Source organism: Lepidochelys kempii, chromosome 9, assembly GCF_965140265.1.
Source record: "Lepidochelys kempii isolate rLepKem1 chromosome 9, rLepKem1.hap2, whole genome shotgun sequence".
NCBI classification, from domain to species: Eukaryota; Metazoa; Chordata; order Testudines; family Cheloniidae; genus Lepidochelys; species Lepidochelys kempii.
This window is the reverse complement of record NC_133264.1, coordinates 85,020,608-85,045,999: the sequence shown is the minus strand read 5'-3', so window position 1 is coordinate 85,045,999 and position 25,392 is coordinate 85,020,608. Positions and strand designations below refer to the sequence as shown.

Here is a 25,392-nt window from a genome sequence, read left to right as displayed (position 1 = left end):
CATGCATCTGATGAAGTGGGTTTTAGCCCACAAAAGTTTATGCCCAAATAAATGTTTAGTCTCTAAGGTGCCACAAGGACTCCTCATTGTAATAACAGCCCTGTAACTCTCCTCCCTCCCCTCATCAAGCACACTTGTTTGTACACAACAAACAGTTTCCTGTGTCAAACCTAATCTTGTCTGTTATCACAAGCTATTGTCTTTCTGGAGGTGCTATGCTGCTGTGTGTTGGCACCAGGGGGGTACTACCCCTGAATGAATCTTTAATGGCTCCCAGTGGAGCAGATTACTGTCATACCAGTGAAAAAGGTCCACAGTAATTACACTTGCATACACTGCAGTTTATTTGAGAAGGAATTAAACAAATGGTAAAGGGTTACATTAAGCACATAACTCCTATGTTAGACATTAAAGAGCTATACGTTTCTCTTTGTGAGCCTCTCTTACACAAACAGGCTCTGTGCTAGCCTCACACTGTTCCTGCTTGGCGAACAGAGAAGGTGGTTACCAATTCTGTGAACGACTGGACTTGTCTTTCCAGGTCTGGTCTCCTCGGCCCTCTGTCTCGGATTCCCTTGAGGCAAGGCCTTGGCTGCCTGGAGAGCCCTCTAGCTCACAGTCCTACTCGAGCCCATGGAGCAGAGTTTTGGCTACTCTGTTTAGCAGTATCGCTTATTTAAGCGTTAATTAAGGAATCCCCCACAGTAATTTAATTTGCTTGATTTTTTTTTTTACTCTTTTTTTCTTTTTTCCTCAAAGGAGTCGCATGTCTTAAAAGCATGCCCAGTGAGCATGTGGATACTAATTTTTACCGAATTAATACTTTAGGAGAAGACTGCAGAGTGGTGCCAACTGAACATTATCCCACATTCACTCCCTTATCAATCTTTCTCTTCAACCCTCTGCGTGGTGTCCTTGCTGGGTCACTATAACCAGGTCAGCCTGTGCTCCATGCTGGGATTTTATGCATGTGATATTTACTTTTGCATGGGCCCATATTTGCCAGCCAATAGGTTCAGTATCGATCACACATGCAGGCTTTGCCAGTCCTTTATCAAATCTGCTTCTGCTTAAATGGGCCCTGCTCCCAGAATCCTCTGCAGTTTTTCAGCCATGTTTAAGTCAGGTCAAGTTGTGCTCACAGCATTCATTCAGTATGGCCACACCAATTCAGCACCATCCCAACTCTCTGGACTCAAGGTAAGAATAGTGGTGCCATATTAACACTTGTGGCTAGCAAACCTTTCTATGTGGGCTCTGGATAATGTTATGTGACCTACAGCTCATGGAGGAAGTTTCAGTGTTTAAACACTCTTGTACTTGCCACAGTTCAAGTGGGGGAGGGGAAAAGTAAGACCCTGTCCTCTGCATTTAGAGACTTAGAATTCTGAGGAGCACAAATCCATGTTTAGTGTTGTGTATTTTATCTACCTAACCAAGAGACCCTTAACTGCTGCAAAGGGCCTCTTAACTTGAGTCTGTATTTAGTAGTAAGTCATGTCCACAGTATCTTGTCTTTATACTTAGATTGTAAGCTCTTTGGGGCAGGGACTGTCTTTGTTCCATGTTTGTACAGTGCCTTGCACAACGGGGTCCTGGTCCAGGAGTAGGGATCCTAGGTGCTATGGTAATACAAATAAATTTTGGACAGGGGTTCAGGTACATAACACCGCTAACTCAGTTCAACAGTTATCACCTGCAAGCCCTGTGAGCCAAGGCCCTGATGAGATACGGTGGGCCCAATTCAGTTGAACAAGTCAACTGCAACAACTTTCAGATTGCAGTGCCAGTTTGTCCAACTCCAACTGTAATGGGTAGCCTGGAGGGCCTAGTGGTTGCAAGGTCTCAGCCTTTAAGACAGGGGGTGGGGAAGTAGGGGGACTCAGGCCCTCCCTCTCCAGTGAGTCCCATCCCATGGTCCTGTGTTAACTCCTGAACAGGGGCAGCCCTCCCAAGCAGGAAGTCAGAAAATAGCCCAGGGCAGAGAATTCAACCAGCATCTGTTTGGTTTGGGGTGTGGCTGCTCTAGTGTACTTAGTTCGGCGGTCTTCTTCCTGTAGGGCCCTCTGGGTCTCGAGCAGTGCCTCATCACAGTCCCAGGCTCATTTGGGTGGGCAGCTGCCAGTTGGTGAGGCCGAGCACCACAATGTCCCTGGGCTTTGCCCACTCAGTTCCCTCCAGAGCTGGAGGCTCCTAGGTCTCCTTCAGAGTCTCCTGCAGTGGGGAAGACCGTGCTTCCTCTCAGGTGGCTGCCTTGGTGGGCAGGTTAGTGCTCTTCCCTTTGAATAGAGAAAGAGCTAGTTCCTGCCCCTTTGCCAGTCAGCCCTGCACTGAGCCAGGCATTCTCCTTTTCTCCCCCCTCCAGGCCTGGCATTAGCTGCAGGCATAATGGGGCAGGGCTAGCTGGGCCCAGAGGCTCTCGTTAACCCTTGTTGTGTTGGCTGGCAGTTGTTCTACTTCATCACACCAACCTTCAGAACTTCAGCTGAAACAATTGCAGCCAGTCTTTCAACTCTGATTCTGTCACTTGTGGGGCTTCCAGTCAGCCAAAGGGAAATGTGCAGGGCAGAGGGCTGGATAGCCTCTGGGCTCCAGGCTATTTCTTCAGACGGGTGTCTTATTGAAGGTCAGGTGTCTTTTGGGAAGACCTAGGATCAGGGTGACCCTCACTGGGGGATGAAGATGGAGGAGGGAGAGTTGACCTATAGAACAGGGATGGGCAAACTTTTTGGCCTGAGGACCACATCAGGGTGCGAAACTGTGTATGGAAGACCAGGTAGGGAAGGCAGTGCCTTCCCAAACAGCTTGGCCCCTGCCCTCTATCTGCTCCCTCCCACTTCCTGCCCCCTGACTGCCCCCCTCAGAACCGCCAACCCTTCCCCCCCACCTTGTCCCCTGACCACCCCCTCCCAGGACCCATCCCTGACAGGCCCCCCAGGACTCCCACACCCTATCCAACCCCTCCCTGTCCCTGGACTGCCCCGACCCATATCCACACCCCTGACGGGCCCCCTCCAGAATCTCCACCCTATCCAACTGTCCCCTGACCGTCCCCCAGGACCCACTGCCCCTTATCCAACCCCCTGCCACCCCCTTAACATACCACTGAGAGCAGCAGGAGCTTGCAGCCCAGCCACTGCTCACACAGCAGCATAGCTGCGGGAGAGGGGGAACAGCGGGGAGGGGCTGGGGGCTAGTCTCAAGGGCCAGGCAGGACAGTCCCACGGGCCGGATGTGGGCTGTAGTTTGCCCACCTCTGCTATAGAAGGTAAATTTCTTAAACCAATCTACAGAAACTCTCAAAGGGGGCTAGATTTATCCCCACTTAACAAAACAAGCTGTGCCCCAGGAGGATTCCCACAGGGTTTCCTCCTACAGGGAGGTCTGCCATTTGGTGCGGAGCTTTAGTTACTACCAGTGGAGGCTGCAGCTTGGAAGTGCTGAGCCAGCAGATCCTTTTTTGCCATCTGGAATATGCTGCTTTCCTGGCCAACACAGCTCAGTTTGAACCTGCCCTAGTAGAGAGGATGTCCCAGCAGCTGGCTGCATCCTGGATTGTGCTGGCAGAAACTGTGACCTAGTGTTTTTAATATACAATTTTCTGAAAATCACTTTGGTGTACCCAAGTAAAAAAAAAAAAAATGTATTCCTGCAATGCCGGACAGAACCTCTGATGGAACCTACATCATAGTAGCATACTTGTTACCACAAAAGCAGATATAGAGGGCCACCTCATGCCTTCAGTTATGCTAGTATGACCCCAGTGAAGTCTGTTACTGAGAGCAGAAGGCAGCTCTGAATCAAAATATGTATTTCATTACAGTTTTTAGCATGTTTCCTAACACTCTAAGACTGATATCCATGGCATAAAACAGGCTTCCATGCCCTACTTAAGACCCAAAGGATTGCTCATGTCCTACAAGAATTATCCTTTGACCAGAAAACCAGTACCAATCCTTCTTGTATACACTAATGAAAGGAGCTTACTCAGAGCATAGTGGCTCAGTAGGGTAGAAGCTGTCAGGAAAGCCCAGTGAAAGGATTAGCTCGCCTCCAATAAATTACTTGGAGCCCTTGATCGTGTTTTGTTTAAGAGTCATGGCAAAGGAAATGGCAGGGATAATAAACACAAATTCAGCTTTTAGAGTAACAGCCGTGTTAGTCTGTATTCGCAAAAAGAAAAGGAGTACTTGTGGCACCTTAGAGACTAACCAATTTAGTTGAGCATGAGCTTTCGTGAGCTACAGCTCACTTCATCGGATGCATACCGTGGAAACTGCAGCAGACTTTATATACACACAGAGAATATGAAACAATACCTCCTCCCACCCCACTGTCCTGCTACATACCCTTTGGAAACAATGTGGAATGTGTGAAACTAAGCAGTTCTTGTAATATTTTTACATACTGCTCCCTCCCCCCCTTTTCCAGTCTCAGAGGGTAAAGGTTAGAGTGGGCCTGGAGAACGAACTCTTCTTAGAGGTAGATCCTTCAGGTCAAGTCACATTCCTATGCACTGCACACAGTCTTTGCTGTTTTCTTAGATTGATGCTGTCCATGCTGCAGCAATTATGGTACACAGAACGTGATCTTGTGACTAAAGCAGCTGACTGGGAACAAAGGCTCCTGGGTTCTGTTCCCAATATCGCTGCTGACTTACTGTGTAATATTGAGCAAATCACTTTTGCCTCTTTTGCTTCTGTTTCCCCACCTGTAAAACAGAAGAATAACTACCTCACAGGGGCTCAGTGAGGCCTGATAAATGTTCTTGCAATGCTCTGACACCCTCTGCTGAAAGGTGCTATATAGTTATTTTTTCAATTCATTTTACAGGCCTGAGAATTAATGCCTTTCACTGCATTGTTTCTCACTAATACTGACGCTTTCCTGTTCCGCAGTTATCAACTAGGGCAAGTTGAAGGCTGTAGCCATGCAGAAGACTGACTTTTACCATGCTGACCTTTGTTTCCCCAGGCATGGGAACCCTGATGTTGAGAGAGCAGGCTTGTATTGTAAAAGTGGTCCTAAAGCTTGTCTGGCGATTTGAATAAGAAATTGTCACTGTTGCGGAGGAGGAGAAATTCCCAGCATAATTGTGGATACTTCAATGACACACGTTAACAATAAACTTGTGATACCAAAACTCTTCAGCCTCTGGCTTGTAGCTTTAATCTTCTGGTTAGTAGGTGTCTGGCAAAGAAAAATTTAAACACTAGTGTACTGTACAATAGGTGTTGTATTTCAGCAGCTTGCTTCTTGTGCACACTTTTTCCATTTAGAAGTGACCTTAATATTACCAAAAGAACCTAAACAAACAACTCAGTTTGCAGATGAAATGGGTCTCCTTTGTTCTTTTTAGTATCTGACTTGTTGGTTATCACCCAACAGATTTCTGTCTTTTCACCTGAACTACCTGCCAAATTCTAGCTCTACACATCTTGGGGATTAGAATAACCTATAAACAGGAAGATAAGTGAGATTGCTAGGGAAATATCACCTGATACACTGAGTGAATAATTCATACAAGGATTTTTAGTCTGAAATGGCTGACATCTGATTGCAGTACCGTCTAAAAACTCTTTTCTCTGTCCTTCAGACAGGTGTCTTATAGCTTCCTTCTCTTATTCTGAAATTGCTGAAGATCACATTCACCCCAGATAAAGCATATGAACCAGGCATTCAGAACTCACTGGGCCCTTCAGTAGAATGTCCAGCCCAGACGCTCGTTACTTTTCTCAAACTTGCTAAGGAAGAGTCTTGCTCAAAATGGAAGGAGTCCAGCCTTAGCATAGCAAAGGCTCTTGAGTGCGGTCAAAGGCAGAAATGAAGAATTCCTTAATTTTGATCAAAAAGGTTTGTTTGAATGTTTATAGCCCCAACATACCAAAAAGCATATGGGGGGGCGGGGAGACTTTATTTAAAATGGAAGCAGGCTAAGGGAGGGAAGAACTTTAGCTCTACTTTAAGGACAGCTTGATATAGTGGGGGGGGGGGGACAGTAATGTCACATGTAACTAAATCCATTTTTAAAAAAAATTGATCGTGGAATTAATCTTAAAACTACTTGTAAAAACAAATTTACAGTCTGTCTTCTAGTCAACTGTTGAACAGAGTTCTTGGCCCTTAGGATACTAAATTGCATGATGTGATCCTTCCTAATCAATGAGTCTGACCCTGTTTTACTCACCTTGTACTGATCAAAGGATTTGAGACTTTAACTGTTCCAAATACAGGAACTATGTATAACTGAAAAATGGAGAATTTGGGGTATGTCTCAGTGACTTAATGCAGTTGTACTAGAATTGTGACAGCTGACACAACCTCAGTTGTCTCACTGCAACAATTAACACCATCCCAGATTAGCATAGCTGCAGGTGAATGAAGTTCTGTTTTTCAGTTTGAGGCTTAATAATCTGTTTAGGCTATGAGCCAGTATGTTCCCAGTGCCAGGTAGGTGATGGGTCATGTCTTAGCAAGGCTCTGATAAGGAAAAATAGTTCAAGCATGGCATACCAAAGGTCTGACACGCAAAGGGCTGTGCCTATTTGACTGAAACTTACTTTGTATAAAATGTTGAAAAGTTTTAGTATTGCAAAGTTTAACACATGTGCTGTACTTACCTACATGCCTCCAGCTTCCATCCAGACCACCTCACACGATCCATTGTCCACAGCCAAGCTCTAAAATACAACCTCATTTGCTCCAGTCCCTCAGACACAAACACCTACAGGATCTCTATCAAGCGTTCTTAAAACTACAATGCCCACCTGCTAAAGTGAAGGAGCAGATTGACAGAGCCAGAAGAGTACCCAGAAGTCACTTACTACAGGACAGGCCCAACAAAGAGTAACAGAATGCCACTAGCTGTCACCTTCAACCCCCAACTATAAAACCTCTCCAGTGCATCATCAAGGATCTGCAACCTATCCTGAAGGATGATCCCTCACTCTCACAGACCTTGAGACAGGCCAGTCCTTTCTTATGAACAGCCCCCGCCCCCCCCCAACATGAAGTAAATACTCACCAGCAATTACACACCATACAACAAAAACATTAACGCAGGAATCTATCCCTGCAACAAACCTTGTTGCCAACTCTGTCCACATCTATTCAAGGGACACCATCATAGGACCTAACCACATCAGCCGCACCATCAGGGGCTCATTTGCCTGCACATCTACCAATGTGATTATATGCCATCATGTGCCAGCAATGCCCCTCTGCCATGTCTGATTTGGTCAATGTACAGTCTCTACGCAAAAGAATAAATGGACACAAATCAGACGTCAAGAATTTATAACATTCAAAAACCAGTCGGAGAACACTTCAACCTCCCTGGTTGCTCAATAACAGACTTAAAAGTGGCAATTTTTCAACAGAAAAACTTCAGAAACACTCCAATGAGAAACTGCAGAACTGGAATTAATTTGCAAACTGGATACCATCAAATTAGACCTGAATAAAGACTGGGAGTGGATGGGTCATTACACAAACTATAAAAACTAATTTCCCCATGCTAATTTTTCCCCCTACTGTTACTCACACCTTCTTGTCAACTGTTTGAAATGGACTACCCTGATTACCACTACAAAAGTGATTTTTTTTCTCCTGCTGATAATAGCCCACTTTAATTAAATTGTCTTGTTAGAATTAGTAGGCAACCCCTGTCTTTTCATGTACTGTGAGTGTGTGTGGATAGATATAGATCTTCATCCAATGCATGGAGTGGAAAATATAGTAGGAAGTGGGTTTTAGCCCACAAAAGCTTATGCCCAAATAAGTGTAACTCTCCAAGGTGCCACAAGTACTCGTTTTTGTTGATACAGACTAACACGGCTACCACTCTGAAACCTGCTGTACTTTTTGTTCTAGACAAGTGTTATTACTAGTCAAACTATTCCAAATTGTGACCATTCTAGTGTTACTGCTTGTGATTAACTAACTGTAAAAAAGCTTAATAATCACTGCATATCAGTATAGACATGTCATGCTACACTTCATCTGCTGATCTCCAGCTGGGAGGCAGGGGGCTCCTGTGGGGGAAATTAAAGAACCCACATGCCAGTGAGTCTAATCATATTTTTGAAAAACTCTGGAGTTCTGTAACAGATGTTGAAAGAAAATAGGTTAGAAATTAAGTGAATGTGATGTAATAGTGTGATCTGGCTCGGGTATCACCAATTGATGCTCTTGCTCGGACCTGAGCAAGAGCAAGCTCTCCCCTTAATGCCAGAATGACCCTTTGTAACCTACTTTATCATGCTCTTGGATACACAGTTGATGGGGATATGCCTGGTGTTATGTTTTTATAGTTCTGATGGTAACTGGGCTGTAGAAGTGGAATTCATCATGTAATAAGTACCTTTCCATTAGCCTCTTGATAAATCCAACCTGTTAAGGTTTGGTCTCAGCTGTGTAAATACTGTTCAGAAAGTGCCATCTGGTGGCTGGAGCCCTTACTGAAATGTTCTTCCCAGATCTGGAACCTGGCCAGGAAAGCTATGTTAGTACCTTACTATTGTAAAAAATAAATAAATAAAACTTGCTCTGAGTTTCCCCAGGCTGGTGTCATTGCATGCATAAGTTTTACAACATAGGCTACCTCCCACCTTGGGCATGATGTATAAAACTAGTCTGCCTCAAAGCTTTTCATAAACTATATCCAGTTTGACCACATGGAGGCTAGATGACTTTTATGGATTTTAAAACTAGTATTTAAGGCATTTAAAAATATTTAGTGCACTCTTGCATAGGGGTAGTGTTCAATCTGCAATTAAAAGCTTCTAATGCCTTTTTATTTCTCTTAAGGCTTGCCATGGATGTACATCAGGATCCAAATGTGACTGTAGTGGAGTAAAAGGCGAAAAGGTAAACCCTCTGCTTAAATTTTTCATCAGTTGAAAATAGCTTCTGAAACAGTTGAATTGTTCAGGATTTAATGAAGTTGGGTAAAACACTTAAGTAAAACTTTTTTCTATTTTCTTTTCTTTTTTTTTTTTTAAACTTAATGTACTGTACAGTGGTGAGTGTGCTGTACTTCTGGGCATTTTTTGGTGGTAATTGGTTCGTTCACACAATACAACACTTGCCCATGTGCTTTTTGTTATAACAATAGTAAATCTCAGGGAGTGGGTGAGGCCTAATGGACCCATATGGTAGCAGCAAGTTAAGTGGGCTCCTAACATCACTTTAGCGGGAAGGGTGGGAGGGAAGAAAGCGATAAATATACTTGTCTTGGTATATTAGACTGAGAACATTAGGGAGGCAGATTTGACACAATGGAAAGTCATGTTCACTACTGTTACCCAAGTTCCCCTCTGCTGTCTTGATATGCAACTAAATCATGGGCGTGCACAAAGCTTTCCTGACAACTAGCTTTCCTGTTTACTCCTCTTCCTTGTTGACTTATATGTTAATAGAAGATTTCAGTCTTCCTAAGACCAAGCAAGCTGTATCAAGTGAACTGGACAGTTTCAATGCTTCCAGCTGCTTCTACTTTTCTTCTGCATCCGAGGAAGCAGCCTTACATTTTCAGAAGCTAGAAAAAGCCCTTTAAAAAAGGAGAGCGATGCAATATTGGGAAGGTTTGATGTCTTCCAAGAATCAGTCTTCCCAATTTGAAGCAAACTGGGCTCCCAGTTTACTACAGATAACAAGATCTTTGGCTTAGAGTTCTTTTGGAGTAACATAGCAATATGTCAGAATTGGCTAAGGAGAACTCCTTATTACCCACTAGGGTAGACCTGGTGGGAAACAGAGAATACTAGGCTTGTGATTTGCTTTGTGTTCTGAGGGATGCTATAGCCCAGAGGTGGGCAAACTATGGCTTGCGGGCCACATCCAGCCCACGGGACCGTCCTGCCCGGCCCCTGAGCTCCAGCTGGGGAGGCAAGCCCTCGGCCCCTCCCATGCAACCATGCCACTGCGTCGCCTGGGCTCTGGCCCACTGCTCTTGCTGTGCAGTGTGGCTGGCTCTGGCATGGTAAGGGGATGGGGAGCAGGGGGGCCCGGGGTGGAAGTCAGGGGACAGGGAGCAGGGGGTGGTTGGATGGGGCGGAGGTTTTGGGGGGGCGGTCAGGGGATGGGGAATGAGGGGGGGTTGGATAGGGCATGGGAGTCTCCGGGGGCTGGTCGGGGGTGTGGATAGGGGTTGGGACAGTCAGGTGACAGGGAGCAGGGGGGGTTGGATAGGGGATGGTTAGGGGTGGGGGGGTCCCAGGAGGGGGCAGTCAGGGGACAAGGAGCAGGGGGGCTGATAGGTTGGGGGTTCTGAGGGGGGCAGTTGGGGGGGTGGGAAGGGGCAGATAGGGGGCGGGGGCCAGGGCCAGGCTATTTTGGGAGGCACAGCCTTCCCTACCCGGCCTGCCATATAGTTTTGCGACCCTGATGGGGCCCTTGGGCCAAAAAGTTTGCCCAGTCCTGCTATAGCCAGTCTCCTCTTAGTACTGGATGCTGCCATCCCTCTTTGAGAGGCAGGGTTTTTTTGTGACTAGAATGGACTCACCGCTCCTGATGAGAGATGGGTTGATGGTGATTTGTTTGAAGGGAATGTTCCTTACTTTATACTTTTGATCTGAAACTGGATGGTGCTGGTAAAATGTTGGTCCTTTGGGCCATGAACATGGCTGCCTGTGTTCCTGAAATTCTGAATCTTGGTTGATGAACAACTTATCCTCTCCTCAGAATGCAACATGATGATGGGATTATAGAAATATAGGGCTGGAATACCTGTGCTGCAGCAGGATCAAATAACCTAGACCCTCTCGGACAGGTGTTTGTCTAACCTGCTCTTGCAAAGCCTCCACTGGTGGGATTCTGTAGCCTCCTTAGGTACCCTGTTCCAGTGCTTAACTAGCCTTGTAGTTAGACAGTTTCTCTAGTACCTAATCTGAATCTAACTTGTCGCAAACTAAGGGAAGATCCTAATTTAGGGCTAGATCGACATCTACTTAGACCAGCTGAGGATCTGGCCCCCTGTGCCTGAAAAGCCTGGTAATGTTTATATTGATATGTTCCCATGTAGTTTTCTGAATGTCCAGACCTATTGACCACACTTGAGTAACTCCTTGATTCTTTTTATTCCTCTGTGTTTCCCATTACCAAATTCCAGGAGCACTGTAGTAGCTGAGTGACATTTTTCCAGTGCAGGAGCCATACTCTAGGCAATTGCCTGCACCTTGCTCATGTTACTAGGAAATTTCCAACTGGATTAATGTTAGTTAAAATTATTCAGGGCTTTCCTTCTTCCTTGGACTCCTAACAGGGGAGTCGTGTAAACATGGATCCCTTAATAATTGCCCTGTGTTTAAATGATGGGGTATATAGTAACATCCTGCACACCTTGCCTTCATAACTGGAGATAATCCCTTACTCTGTGGCCCTCCAAATTTTTGCTGGTGACATAAAACCATGACATAACACAAGAACGGCTGTGCGAGGTCAGACTAAAGGTCCATCTAGCCCAGTATCTTGTGTTCTGACAGTGGCCAGTCCACATGCTTCCAAGGGAATGAGCAGAACAGGGCAATTTTGAGTGATATATCCTCTGTCGCCCAGTCCCAGCTTCTGCCAGTCAGAGGTTTAGGGACACCCAGAGTGTGCAGTTGCATCTCTGACAGTCTTGGCTAATAGCTAGTGATGGACCTATCCTCCATGAACTTAGTTCTAAAAAGAATTTGATAAGTTTTTATATTTTTGGCCTTCACAACATCGCCTGGCAAAGAGTTCTACAGGTTGGTTGATTGTGTACTGTGTGAAGAAATATTTCCTTTTGTTAGTTTTTAAACCTACTGTCTATTAATTTAATTGGCTGACTCCCTGATACTTGTGTTATGTGAAGGGGTAAATAACACTTCCCCATTCACTTTCTCTACCATCCATGATTTTGTAGACATCTATCACATCCCCACTCCCTTAGCTGTCTTTCTAAACTGAATAGTCCCAGTCTTCTTTTGATCTCTCCTCATATAGAAGCTGTTCCACACCTCAAATCATATTTATTGCCCTTCTCTGTACCTTTTCCAGTTCTAGTGTCTTTTTTTTTTTTTTTTTTTTTTTTGGGATGGGGCAACCAGATCTGCATGCAGTATTTTAGATGTGGGTCCTTTAGACAGGGATCCTGCTATTTACCTGTCTGCATTGTGAAAACTTACCATTTATTCCTTTGATTAATTTATACCCTTTGATTTTTGTCGTCTTTTAACCAGTTATGATTCATGAGAGGATACTTCCCTTTTTATCCATGACTGCTTACTTTGCCTAAGAGCCTTTAGTGAGAGACCATATTAAAGGCTTTCTGAAAGTCCAGGTACATTATATCGACTAGATCACCCTTGTCCACATGCTCACTGGCATCCTCAAAGAATTTTAATAGATTGTTGAAGCATGATTTCCCTTTACAAAAGCCATGTTGACATGTTCCCAAGATATTGTGTTTATATGTGCCTGATAATTCTGTTTGCTATGATTTCAACCAGTTTGCCTGGTACTGAAATTAATCTTACTGGCCTGTAATTTCCAGGATTGCCTCTGGAGCCCTTTTTTTTTTTTTTTTTTTTTTTTTTTAAATAGGAATTATATTAGCTACCCTCCAGTCATCTGGGACAGAAGTTGATTTAAGAGAGAGATTACATACCACAGTTCTGCAATTTCCTTTTTGAGTTCTTTCAAAACACTTGGCTGAATACCATCAGGTCCTGATGACTTTTATTACTGTTTAGTTCATCAGTTTATTCCCAAACCATCTCTATTGACACCTCAATCTGGGACAGTTCCTCAAATTTGTCACACAAGGATTGGTTCAGGTTTGGGAATCTCCCTCGCATCCTCTTCAGTGAAGACAGACGCAAAGAATTCATTTTGCTTCTCAGCAATGGCAGTGTCTTTCCTGAGTACTCCTTTAGCGCTTTGATCGTCCAGTGGCCCCATTGGTTGCTTAGCAGACTTTCTGCTTTTCATGTACTTAAGTTTAACTAGCTTCCTCGCTTTTTTATTAAATGCTATTGTGGTGTGTGAGTGTTTTTATATTTCCCCCCACCTATAGGGATGTTAAATTTAATTACATTATGGTCACTATCAGAGGGGTAGCCGTGTTAGTCTGCATCTGACGAAGTGGGTATTCACCCACAAACACTTATGCTCCAATATGTCTGTTAGTCTATAAGGTGCCACAGAATTCTCTGCCGCTATTATGGTCACTGTTACTGAGAAGTTCAGCTATAGTCCTTTCAGACCAGATCCTGTCCACCACTGAGGACTAAATCAAGAATTTCATTTCCCCTTGTGAGTTCCAGGACTAAGCTGCTCCAAGTAGTAGTCCTTAATGGTTTGTCGACATTTTTATCTCTGCATCTTATCCTGAGTGCATATACCCAATCAACCTGGAGATAGTTGAAATCCCCCATTGTTCTTGAGTTTTCTGGCTGTTGTAGTAGTAGTATCCTCTTTAATCTCCTTGAGCATTTCACAGTCCCCTCTCTGGTCAGGTGGCTGGTAGCATATTGCTATTGCTATACTTTCATTGTTCAAAGATGGAATTTTTGTCCATAGAGAGTCTATGGTACAGTTTGTCATTTTGAGATTTTTTTCTGTATTTGAGACTCTTTCTTTTACGTACAATAGAACCTCAGAATTATGAACGCCAGAGTTACGAAGTGACCAGTCAACCTCACACCTCATTTGGAACCAGAAGTACGCAATCAGGCAGCAGCAGAGATGAAGGGGGGGGTAAAAAAGCAAATACAGTACTGTGTTAAACCTAAACCCCTAAAAATAAAGGGAAAGCAACATTTTCCTTCTGCATAGTAAAGTTTCAAAGTTGTATTAAGTCAATGTTCAGTTGTAGTAAACTTTTGAAAGAACAACCATAATGTTTTGTTCAGTTACAAACATTTCAGAGTTAAACAACCGCCATTCTCAAGGTATTTGTAACTCTGAGATTCTACTGTATAGTGCCATTCCTCAACAGTACAACCTACTCTGTCATTGCTATATACTTTATACTTCTCTAAATATAACCCGTTGGGGGGGCGGGAGGCACAGGGAAGCAGTACACACATTTTTCCTTACCCCACATGCTGGAGATGCATTTTCCCCTTTTTTAATTAGCCATGCATAGGTGGAAAGGGAACGTTGCTCAGAGAGAGAAAAGGAATTGTTGGTCAAATTGCCAACATGATCCTCACTCTATAGTGAATTTCTTGCCATTTTTAAATAGGGACCTTTGTTTCTTGAAGAAACTTTGTTCCTTAGACATACTTGTAAATTGGCTTTGTCAATTCAGTACCATTTGAGTCGCAAACCCTTCCCCCAAACTCAACAGAGCACTTGCTGATGTTACCTGGGTGACTGGCTGATCATGTGGTTTCCAGCTGCTACATTTAAAGTAATTTTATTGAGGCAGCAACCTGAGGGTGACTCTTTGGGGTATAACCCAGACCAGTAAGGGGTTGTCACCACCTGTCCTGTAACTCTGGATGCCTTCAGTGCTATGCTGCTGTGGCTCACAACTTTTGACACACACACGTATGTCACACCCTGGCTTCCACAGCCTAGTTACTTTTTGCAGGGTGACCCCAACATTCCCCCAGTTCTGAATGTCCCCCAAGCCCTCTGCCCTGCAGTGTCCAGCTCTCTGCTGTAACACTCACAGAAGTTTTAAATTCATTGGTCTTTTAAAAGAGACAATACATTACAGCTCATTAATTTAACTGGGGTTTGAACAAACACTTATATTTCAGCCAGAGAACTCAAATGGTTCAGAGTAAAAGTGCAACAAACTTATTTAACAAAAAAATAGGATTAAGTGATACCAGATACAAGGCAGAAAGAAAGAAAGGGTTACAAGCAAACAAAAGTAAAAATACGCATCTAAAACTTAATTTCAGCAAGTTATCTTTTTCCTTAGCAGATTTCTCTCCTAAATTCAGTTCAGTCTTCAACCCCCCTTGCTGAAGGACCCAACAGTCTGATTTCAAGAGCTCTGGCCCCTTTGAATCCATCAGGTGATGGATTCCAAAATGGCTTTCTGTTTCTGCTTATATCTGGCAAAGTTTATTGACCCTGTTAAAAGGCAGGAAGACTTCCTGCTGTTCTTCCCTTCATATTGATTTCCCATCTCCCTGCTGATTCAGAAGTAAATGGGGCTTCTATTGTTTTGATTTCATAATGCTTAATTTATATTGGAGGAAGGTAGATGAATCATAGAATCATAGAATATCAGAGTTGGAAGGGACCTCAGGAGATCATCTTGTCCAACCCCCTGCTCAAAGCAGGACCAATCCTCAATTTTTGCCCCAGATCCCTAAATGCCCCCCTCAAGGATTGAACTCTAAACCATGGGTTTAGCAGGCCAATGCTCAAACCACTGAGTTCCCTTCCCTCCTGCCTGGGGAAAACCTGTTTCTCCCTGGGTTTGATCACAGACTTTAAAGCATAATATCAGTGAGTATTCATAATTACTCGTGTAGCATAAATGCACACATTTCAGTATATTAATCCCCAGTGTCATAGGCTTTCATAAATTCAGTTACTTGATACTCCTATTATATTGTTCATTTCAATTGCTTATTATTTGAGTGTCAGACCCCTGTCTTCACAGTCCAGTAAACCTTTGATATATATTTGAAAAGTAAGCCCAGACAAAGTATGGTATCTACATCCCAGCAAGATGTAGGAAGCCCTGTCTTCCCAAAGTTCATTGACTCTCTGCTTCAGGAGGCCAGAAGGCTCCTTGAGGGTGCAGTCTCCATCCCCTAGCAAGATTAAGTATTCATTTTTCAATGGCTTTGTTTACTTGCATGTAAATGTACTTTTTCTTTGTATTTAGTCATGCCTTTACATTGATTCCATTTGCTTGAATGTGTCTCCACGCTGCTCCTTCTGAAAGAGGCATGGCTTAGATACTGCCTGACAGATATATTTTAAGAACACATTTACAGCATGTATCTACAAAGTCCTTTTCTGGGTTTACCATACATCCATCACACAATGATTTTCAGGACCAGCATGTTACCAGTTTGTATATACCTTGCATGACACTTTGTAGATAATGATTGACAACAGCATGTTAGATGTAGTGACCTTGACCGCCTGACAAGAGTTGCTGACCGAATAATGAACCCCCAATGGACCTTTGTCATGCTGGGTCATTAGTGTCAGGTTCCTAAACAGAGGAAGCTTCTTTAAAAGTTATTGAGTATCTACTGTTTCCCTTGAATTCAGTGGGATTTGGGTGCTCAGCACTTGTGAAAATCAGCCCACTTCTTTTAAGTTTAGGGGCCTAATTTTAGGCCATTAAATACTTTCCATGTAAGCAGCTGTTGCAATTACCTCAGGGAACATTTGTCACTGTGAATGGGAAAGAAGGTTGTCTCTGTCTGTGAACACCTCCTATATATAAATTGGTTAGTCTCTAAGGTGCCACAAGTACTCCTTTTCTTTTTGCGAATACAGACTAACACAGCTGTTACTCTGAAACCTCCTATATACAATCTTGTTGTTGTTGTTGCTATGTAAACTAGGTCAAAAATTGCTCCCTGTTATTGCAGGGGTCACAAGTCAGAAAGTTACTTTATTCTGCCCAAACTTCTAACCACTTTCAACAGGGATCTAGAGAGGAATTGATAGCATTTTAAGATCACACCATTCAATTCTGGCATATCCACAAGTTTCAAAGATTGCATAGCTTTGAGACTTCCTTTGAAACAAGGATGACTTCAGTCGTGAACATGACCTAAAATAACTTCAAATACTGGTTTGTTTGTCGGTATCACAAGGTTCTGTGTCAGCACATTACAACATACTGAAGTAATTTAATAAGACTTCAAAGATATCTGATGTTAACAATTGTCCAGGATGCCACACCTTGAATCCAGGTGGCTCCAGCAAATGAAATTCCTTGGCAAGTGTGCCTGCCATCCCTTAGCTCATGATATCTTAATTGTATGCCTTAGGAATAACATTCCATATTGGCAACCAGAGTTCTTCAGGTTACTGTCAGTAGCTAGAACTTGGATCTAGCATTCTAACTGACAGACTTAAGGCCCATAGGGACCATTATGTAGGAGGTCAGACTAAATGATCATAACACAGCCATAGAATTAATTCTTTAATCTGATGATGCAGGTCTAAAACTCACATAGATTCCATAATACAACCATAACAGATGTGGTTTTAGACAATCCATCCCCACTCCTAGTCTGATTGACTGACTAACAACTTCCTGGAAAAGTCACAGCATGGGCTAACTGAAAGAATGTGTGACTTTAGCTTGGTCAATATGTGGAGGACTGCATGCACCCACCAGCAGTCACTGAATCTTGCTTACGCTGTCAAAGCTATACCTTTCTCCTGGTGATCCACATTTCCTGCCTTCCTAGGTTTGAGTCAGTTTGCGCTACTGATACATTGAATAGCTAGCAACCCTCTAGTGCTTTCCACTGTAACAATGAGGTCCATCCTTTTAAAAATATTCTAATTTAGTTTTTCTTTTAGAAACTACTTTTTTTTCCCCTGGTTCTCTTGATACTCCTTCCCCAGAGTGCTCCAAACTGGATGCAATTATGTAGGGGAAAACTTGAGAGAGTAGCTAGGGAGGGACACCATCTCCTCCAGCCACGGTCAAGTGCAGACTGATCTCTTGGTGTCACCCTCAGCTCCCACCTTGAAGGAAACAGAACTTTCCTTCGCTTTATGCAGCACCGCTGATTGCAAAACTTCAGACACCCCATCGCCTATTCCTCCTTTCCAGATCAAATAGGCTGCCTCCTGCTGTCTAACACCCCTCCCCACTCTTCCACATGACTCCTCCTAGCATCCAGGCTTCCTCTGCTTTCTCCTTTCTCTCCCTTCCCCCCCAGGCTAAATTTCACTTGGAATCCACCTAACTGGGGCTAGGGTGGGAACCTCTGCTTCTGTTGACTCCTAAACAAACAAGGGGGACTTGAGCACAGGCAAATAGTAAAGCTCTGAAGGCACTGCTGGCGGAAGCAGTGGCTACACTATGACTTAGGTGCTGCGATTCATTAGTAATAGCTTGGCTTGGGATCATGCAGGTACCTGGGTCTGATGGAACAGGACCAGGCTCTGCTTACAGTAGTTTTAAATTGCTATTTTTAATACAAGCCATGCCCCAGGGAGCACTGGTTGGCTGTTGGTGAACTTCTCAGGTGCCAGAGTTTTTAGGACCAGAAGGGACCACTAGATGGTCTTGGCATTTGGCCTCAACCCACACAGCACACCCAACTTCAGTGTCAGGAGGTGAATGCACCAGGCTGCAGCTTCTTGGCTAACTGGTATGTTAATAGCACACTCACCAATACCACTGCTATTATTTTTCAATGTCTGCAAATATTCACTATGAGGTTGGGGGAGTAAGAATGCATTTGCAGAATTCTTGTGCTCATGGATGTTACAGGCTAGTAAAATTGGTGAGAACCAGCTGTTCCATGAGAAATCTGTACCCCTGTCCCCACACATCCCTGCATCCCATTCCTAGCCTTCAAGCTGCCAGCATCTGTGTCTGAGACACCAGCATCTTACCTCTGGCTAAAATAACCAGACTGTCCAAGGTGCAGCACAGAAGTAACCGAAATACTTCATCTTAAGCTGCTCCAATGTAAAGTTGTGGCAGGCAGCAGGTAAGGCAAATTGTCATTTGGCATTTCTCCTCTGGAGACCATGTCTTCTTTCTGTAAATACCAATCAACCCTGCAATTGATAGGCAGAATGCTTTGCCCACATAGAGCTTGTAAACTTCAATAGAGAGCTATCAATTTCAAGATCAAGGCCCAAATGTTTAACTAGCTTTGTTTACTGTCCACATTTATGGCACCATGGGATGACATTAAAAAACATTCCCCCACGTGCTCTTGAGATTTTTTTTTTTCCTTGTCCTAGCGAAGTCTCTAAAGCTAGGAGGAGACCAGTTGAATTTGCTGTGAACTGTACCAGCGTGAAATGTCGGGGTGTGTGTGTGGTACTACATCATTAATGCATGGAAGCTCTCAATGGCCTTCAGTGGAGGCAGACCCCAGATCCATAACCTTCCAGATGCTTTTCTGGATTTTTCGTAAGTTTCTGCCCAATGCTAAATCTGGATCTTCTAAGCATCCAGTAAAACAAGTCCTGTTAATATTTAAAATACTTGGCCACAATTCTACGGATTTACTCTTGATTCCTAACTGGAAGAGGAATTTTCCATTTGATATGGTGAAACTGATGCATGTGGCGGCCTGCAGACAAGCATCGCCTACAACTTAATGAGTTTCAGGAGCTGAACACCTTTCAGGATTAAGTCCTTTAATGCTACTTATGTAGTTAGTGCTCATGAACAAGTTTTTTGTTTTGGACTTACTTGTATCAGCTGAGTATACCTGTGTCCATTGTACTGTGTCTGAGTTATATTGTCTCATTTAGCAAGAAGTGAGCTGTAGCCCCCGAAAGCGTATGCTGAAATAAATTTGTTCATCTCTAAGGTGCCACAAGTACTCCTGTTCTTTTTGCAGATACAGACTAACACGGCTGCTACTCTGAAACCTGTCATTTAGAAGATGGTTTGTCTTTCTCCAGTTCCTATATCTTTAGCATACCAACAGTTCTCACTCAGTACAGTATCTTTCCTGGGAAAGCCCTTGTAAAATGCAGGCAATAGTAGCATCACTGAAAGTGACAGGTTTCAGAGTAGCAGCCATGTTAGTCAGTATTTGCAAAAAGAAAAGGAGTACTTGTGGCACCTTAGACAAACAAATTTATTTGAGCATAAGCTTTCATGAGCTACAGCTCACTTCATCGGATGCATTCAGTGGAAAATACAGTGGGGAGATTTATATACATAGAGAACATGAAACAATGGGTGTTACCATACACACTGTAACAAGAGTGATCACTTTAAGGTGAGCTATTACCAGCAGGAGAGCGGGGCGGGGGGGGAGGAGAAATCTTTTGTAGTGATAATCAAGGTGGGCCATTTCCAGCAGTTGACAAGAACTGAGGAAAGTGGCAGGGGATAAACAAGGGGAAATAGTTTTACTTTGTGTAATGACCCATCCATTCCCAGTCTCTATTCAAGCCTAAGTTAATTGTATCCAGTTTGCAAATTAATTCCAATTCAGCAGTCTCTCGTTGGAGTCTGTTTTTGAAGGGTTTTTTTGGTTGAAGAATTGCAACTTTTAGGTCTGTGATAGAGTGACCAAAGAGATTGAAGTGTTCTCCAACTGTTTTTTGAATGTTATAATTCTTGATGTCTGATTTGTGTCCATTTATTCTTTTACGTAGAGACTGTCCAGTTTGACCAATGTACGTGGCAGAGGGGCATTGCTAGCACATGATGGCATGTATCACATTGGTAGCTGTGCAGATGAACGAGCCTCTGATAGTGTGGCTGATGTGATTAGGCCTTATGATGGTAAAACTTTCCGTTTGTGCCATGCTATCAGGCTTTGTGGCAAATCTAAAGATCCCTCGGTCTCTCCCCACACATTACTAATTTTGGATGACAGACGAGATTGGTGAAAGAATTACAGCTGCATATGATTCAGAACAGTTGTGCCTGCCCTGGAAGTGCCCACAGTACAAAAAGGTGTGCTATGATTCAACAGTTCACACCTTTCACGGCAGGTTTAAGACATGTTAGGAGTGAACCACACCCTTATGGTCTGGGGAAAATATTACTTTTTGTCTAGGACTTAAATACAGAAACTCTGTTGCTATATTTGCCTAATAAATCCCATAAGTCAAATAGTGTGGGGATGGGAAAGGAATAAAAATCAGAATTGATCTCTTCTGTGCAGAGTATATCCAGAAAGTAGGCTTCTCTAGTACAGCTGGCATTTGTAGTAAATAGGGGTGTTCTGACATACATACATATGTTTTTAGTGTGCTGATAGAGTTACGACAGTCTCTTAACTGCTGTCTGATGCACACTAGCTGAGTTGGAGGACCCTTACCTGCATATTTCTTTGCAACATTTTAAAGTGTTTTTTAACCCTTGAATCCATCAGAAAAACCGAGTTCTAAATAGCAACATCATGTTCCCTATTTCTTCCCTGTCTGTGATTCTCACAAAACTGGGAAACATGCAGACCTTTTTTCATGGCAACCAGCATTATGGCCTCTTTTCCTGTATTCGCTTTGCTAAGTTTCAGTGTCTCCTAGTGGTCTCTATTCACTTACTTACCGCTGCAGCTGTCCACAATACGATATTCCTGTGTCCACTTCATATGCTTTACTCTAAATGCTTTAATAGACTATACTGACTGTCTAGTGCCCTTATACAGGATAAGTCATTAACACTGGATTATGACTCCTCTTTGCAGGATCAAACAAACTGATGAGAGACCACTTCAAAGTAGTAAGGATACAGAAAATCACAGGAGAAAATAAATTGCTTTTTGTTTTTACTGTTCCCTCCTGCTCCAGTAAGAAATATTCCAAAATATTTGGAATAACCTGGAAAATGCTTGGAAAGACTTTAACAAGCTTTATATCAAAGCTACCTTTTGGGTTCTGACCTGTTGGGATGATTCCAGAGAGACTCATACAAGCCAGTAGTTTATACCATCTCTGCTATGAAACTGACCTAAGGACTTTACGTACGTGTGTGTGTATTGATCTTTTGACCATTTTTTTTTAACTTTCCTCTTTCTTTTTCCTTAATTTATTATTAAACCTTTAGTCTTAGTTACATAAGGATTGGCATCAGCACAATTATTGGGTAAATCTGAGACTTATATTGACCTGGGCATAAGTATCCAGTTCTTATGGCATTGGTGAACCTCACATATTGTGAATCAGGTTTTCAATAACCCTTCACTAGATTAGACTTAGCTGTCTTGAGGGTACTCAAGGGCTGGAATGCGTAAAGGGGACTGTATTTGGCTCCTTGTTAACTGGTGTATTACAGAAGCTGTTTTTGTTACTGGCTTGGTGAATCTAATTCTAGAATAAACTACCCGTTTGGGAATTGTCTGCCCTATTCCTTGCAGTCTGCCCTTAGTGCAGCCCATCCAGGCACCCCGGTCACAGAAGGGGTGTATGGTATGTAGTTACTATGCTTTAGGGAGCATAGTAACTTCAGTTATCTCAAACACTGTAGCTAACCCCAAAGTTAACCAGTTCAGTATCTCTCTGCTGACAAACACTCACTGAAACAAATCCTTTTCACAAAGGGTGTTTTTGACGTAGTGAAGATAAAGCCAAACTCCTTAATGCTTATGGATAGGTTCTCAAACACTTCTGACTGCAATCTAACTAAAACGGCTTTGGGGGCCAGGTTTACAGACCTACTGAGATGCTTTTGTAAGCTTCATAGGCACCTAAGTCAAGGGGGGAGAGGTACCTAAACTGTTTCGGTGATTTTGGTAAACCCCACTAAGCACATTATACCTTTTGAAAAGCTGCCCTTGGTCTCTAGGGTGGTGTATGTACCATGCTATCTAATAGAACCAAGTAACATATTTGGATGAAAGGCAAGGTAAATACTAATATAAAGAACGGAAGGGGGAGTCCAATGGCAATGAGCAGTCTTTCAAGTCTCACCCTTCAGTAGTGGCTATTGTGGCCACGCTCTGGCCCCCAGGCCACATCCGGCCCCCGGGACCATCTCGCCCGGCCCCTGAGCTCCTGGCCCAGGAGGCTTGCCCCCGGCCTTTCCCCACTGTCCCCCCTCTCCTGCAGTCACGCCGCCACGCGCTCATGCAGGGCAGAGTGGCAGAGAGTCTGGCTCCGGCCTGGCGGCGCAGCAGTCAGACATGCTTCTCTGAGCAGCATGGTAAGGAGGGCGGAGCCGGAGGAAAGGGGCAGTCAGGGGACAGGGGGCAGTTGGATGCGGGGGTCAGCAGGGGACAGGGAACAGAGGATGGTTGAATAGGGCAGAGGTTTGGGAGGGGCAGGGGATGGGAAACGGGGGGTGGGGTTCTGGGGGGCGGTGGTCAGGGGACAAAGAGCGGGGGGGGATTGGATGGGTGGAGTGTTTTGAGGGGGGCAGTCAGGGGGTGGGGAAGGGTCGGATGGGGGAGGGGGGCCAGGCTGTTTGGGGAGGCACAGTCTTCCCTACCCAGCCCTCCATACAGTTTCGCACCCCGATGTGGCCCTTGGGCCAAAAAGTTTGCCCATCCCTGCTATCAGCACTCTATATCAGAGCTTCATACGTTCATATGTAGTCATTACTTCTATATCAAGACACAATAAATACTATACAACACCTGCAGAACCTCCAGCTGATGGGAAGGGTCCGAGGTGCTGCAATAGCATGTGCCTAAATTATTCGTATGTGGGCACATACAGTTCGGCATCTAAATCAAAGTGGCCTGGTTTTCAGAAGTGCTGAGCCTTTGTGTCACCCATTGCAGTCACTGAACGTTGTGGGTGCTCAGGTCACTTTTTGTTTTAGGTGCCTAACTTTAAGGTCTCTTGTTTGAAGAACTTTGCATTTATGAACATTTATGCTCCTGCCAGTATCTCTTCTACTTTCCATTCAATACAGCAGCACTTTCATTCTGTGATGGTTGACATAGATTCTATGTATGGCTGCATCTCCTAAGATTCCAAATGTGAGAGTGCCAATGTGTCTACGCTTCTGCTGAGTGGAGTGGGGAAGACAGCAAGGTTTAGGTTAGTATTTGGGCTAATAGGATTAGCTAGCCTTCATTTTCCATGTCTTTCAGCATCCTCCCATTTCCACTAGAAAACATGTCAATTTTCAGAAAGTTCAGCATCCACACCCGGTTTCTCCAGCAAGGAGACCCTTCCTCTGACCCTACCCGCAGTATAGGAACTTTATATAATGGGTCTGTTGTCACAAAAAACAGGGCCCCTTCCCTGCTGACCAGGGCTGTTTCTGTTTACTTTTTCTCTTCCCCAGCCCCCCACCAGCATAAACGGATAGATGGCTTTTCTGACAGTTTTGGGCCAAGATTTCAGAAATGTCTTCTGTTTTGGAGCCCACCAACACTGTTTTGTGCAAGCAAGCCAGGTAGCTGGACATCTGCATTTGCCAAGAAAAAGTTTGTTCCTGCGGACTAGAGGTTTGGGAGCACACAATAGTGCAACCATAAAGTAGGGTGGGCAATTCTGGATGGAAGCTCTTTGAAAATCTGCCCCCTGTATTTATACCTGCTTATATAAAGGTAGCTCACTTGGCCAAATGCTATCTACCTCTTCCCTTGGCTAGATACTTGTATCTGTCAAACAGTAATTTTTATGGAGGAAATAACTACTCACGCTGTAATTAGTCTGAAGTAATTCCCTAAGGAAACATCTATGCTACAATCCTATAACTATTCCCTAGACCAGTGTTTCAAATCATCTGTTCACGGTTGGGGGCAGACTTGCTAGCAGAGTCTGAACAAGAGTTGCTCCGGCAACAGTTTGCCTCCTGCTAGGCCCACATTTGCTGGGGTGGTACTTTTAAGTGCTCTTTGAAGCATGTTTGTTTCATAATCCAAACACCATAGTTTTAGAAGCATCTGCATCTATTTGCAGTTCTCCTGTATAACTGTTTAGCTTCCTGTGTCTCTTTCCTTTTCAACAAAAAGAAAAGGAGGACTTGTGGCACCTTAGAGACTAACCAATTTATTAGAGCATAAGCTTTCGTGAGCTACAGCTCACTTCTTCAGATGCATATCGTGGAAACTGCAGCAGGCTTTATATATACACAGAGAATATGAAACAATACCTATTCCCACCCCACTGTCCTGGTATTGTTTCATATTCTCTGTGTATATATAAAGCCTGCTGCAGTTTCCACGATATGCATCTGAAGAAGTGAGCTGTAGCTCACGAAAGCTTATGCTCTAATAAATTGGTTAGTCTCTAAGGTGCCACAAGTCCTCCTTTTCTTTTTGCGAATACAGACTAACACGGCTGTTACTCTGAAATCTTTCCTTTTCAAATGTCTTGGTCTCCCAATTTAATCTTTGTTTAGAACTGAGACCCTAAAACATGCAGGTGAGCTGCTGGTTCTAAAGATAACACCTATAGGAACATTTGGGCAATACTCCCAAAAAAAAAAAAAAAAAATCTAGTTGTATGGCCTTTTGGCTGTGATGCAGACTTTGCAAAGTATCCGTTTACTATCGTCTGCCCTGTATCCAGGTCTGTATCCTATTTGCATGTTTCAAATTAGTGTTTTGTCAGTAGATCTACAATTCCAGGCTTTTAGTGCGCACAGTGCTGCTTGCAGGAGTAACCTCCTGTAACCTTAACCCAAATAAGAGTAGGAGGCATTGTATGGGCTTTACTAGGAGGTGCTCTTCCTAGCACAACTCTTGCATATGAACATATTTACTTAATACATAAAAATCTTTTGCCAGAGCTTGCTCCAGAACTTAGCTGTTGCTAGTGTCTTCCCTGCAAGGCACACCCTCCCCAAATTCTTTGTTTCCACTTTTTTAG

At 43.7% G+C, this 25,392-nt stretch overlaps 1 protein-coding gene across 2 annotated transcripts in view; it reads left to right on the top strand.

Annotated features, from left to right (window-relative positions):
- The window catches only part of COL4A5 (collagen type IV alpha 5 chain), a 138,632-nt gene that overhangs the window by 33,059 nt on the left and 80,181 nt on the right, over positions 1-25,392 (top strand). For both annotated transcript variants that reach the window (XM_073361228.1, XM_073361229.1), the window contains exon 2: positions 8,809-8,868. In XM_073361228.1, the coding sequence (XP_073217329.1) occupies positions 8,809-8,868 (60 nt within the window). The remainder of the gene's footprint in view (positions 1-8,808; positions 8,869-25,392) is intronic.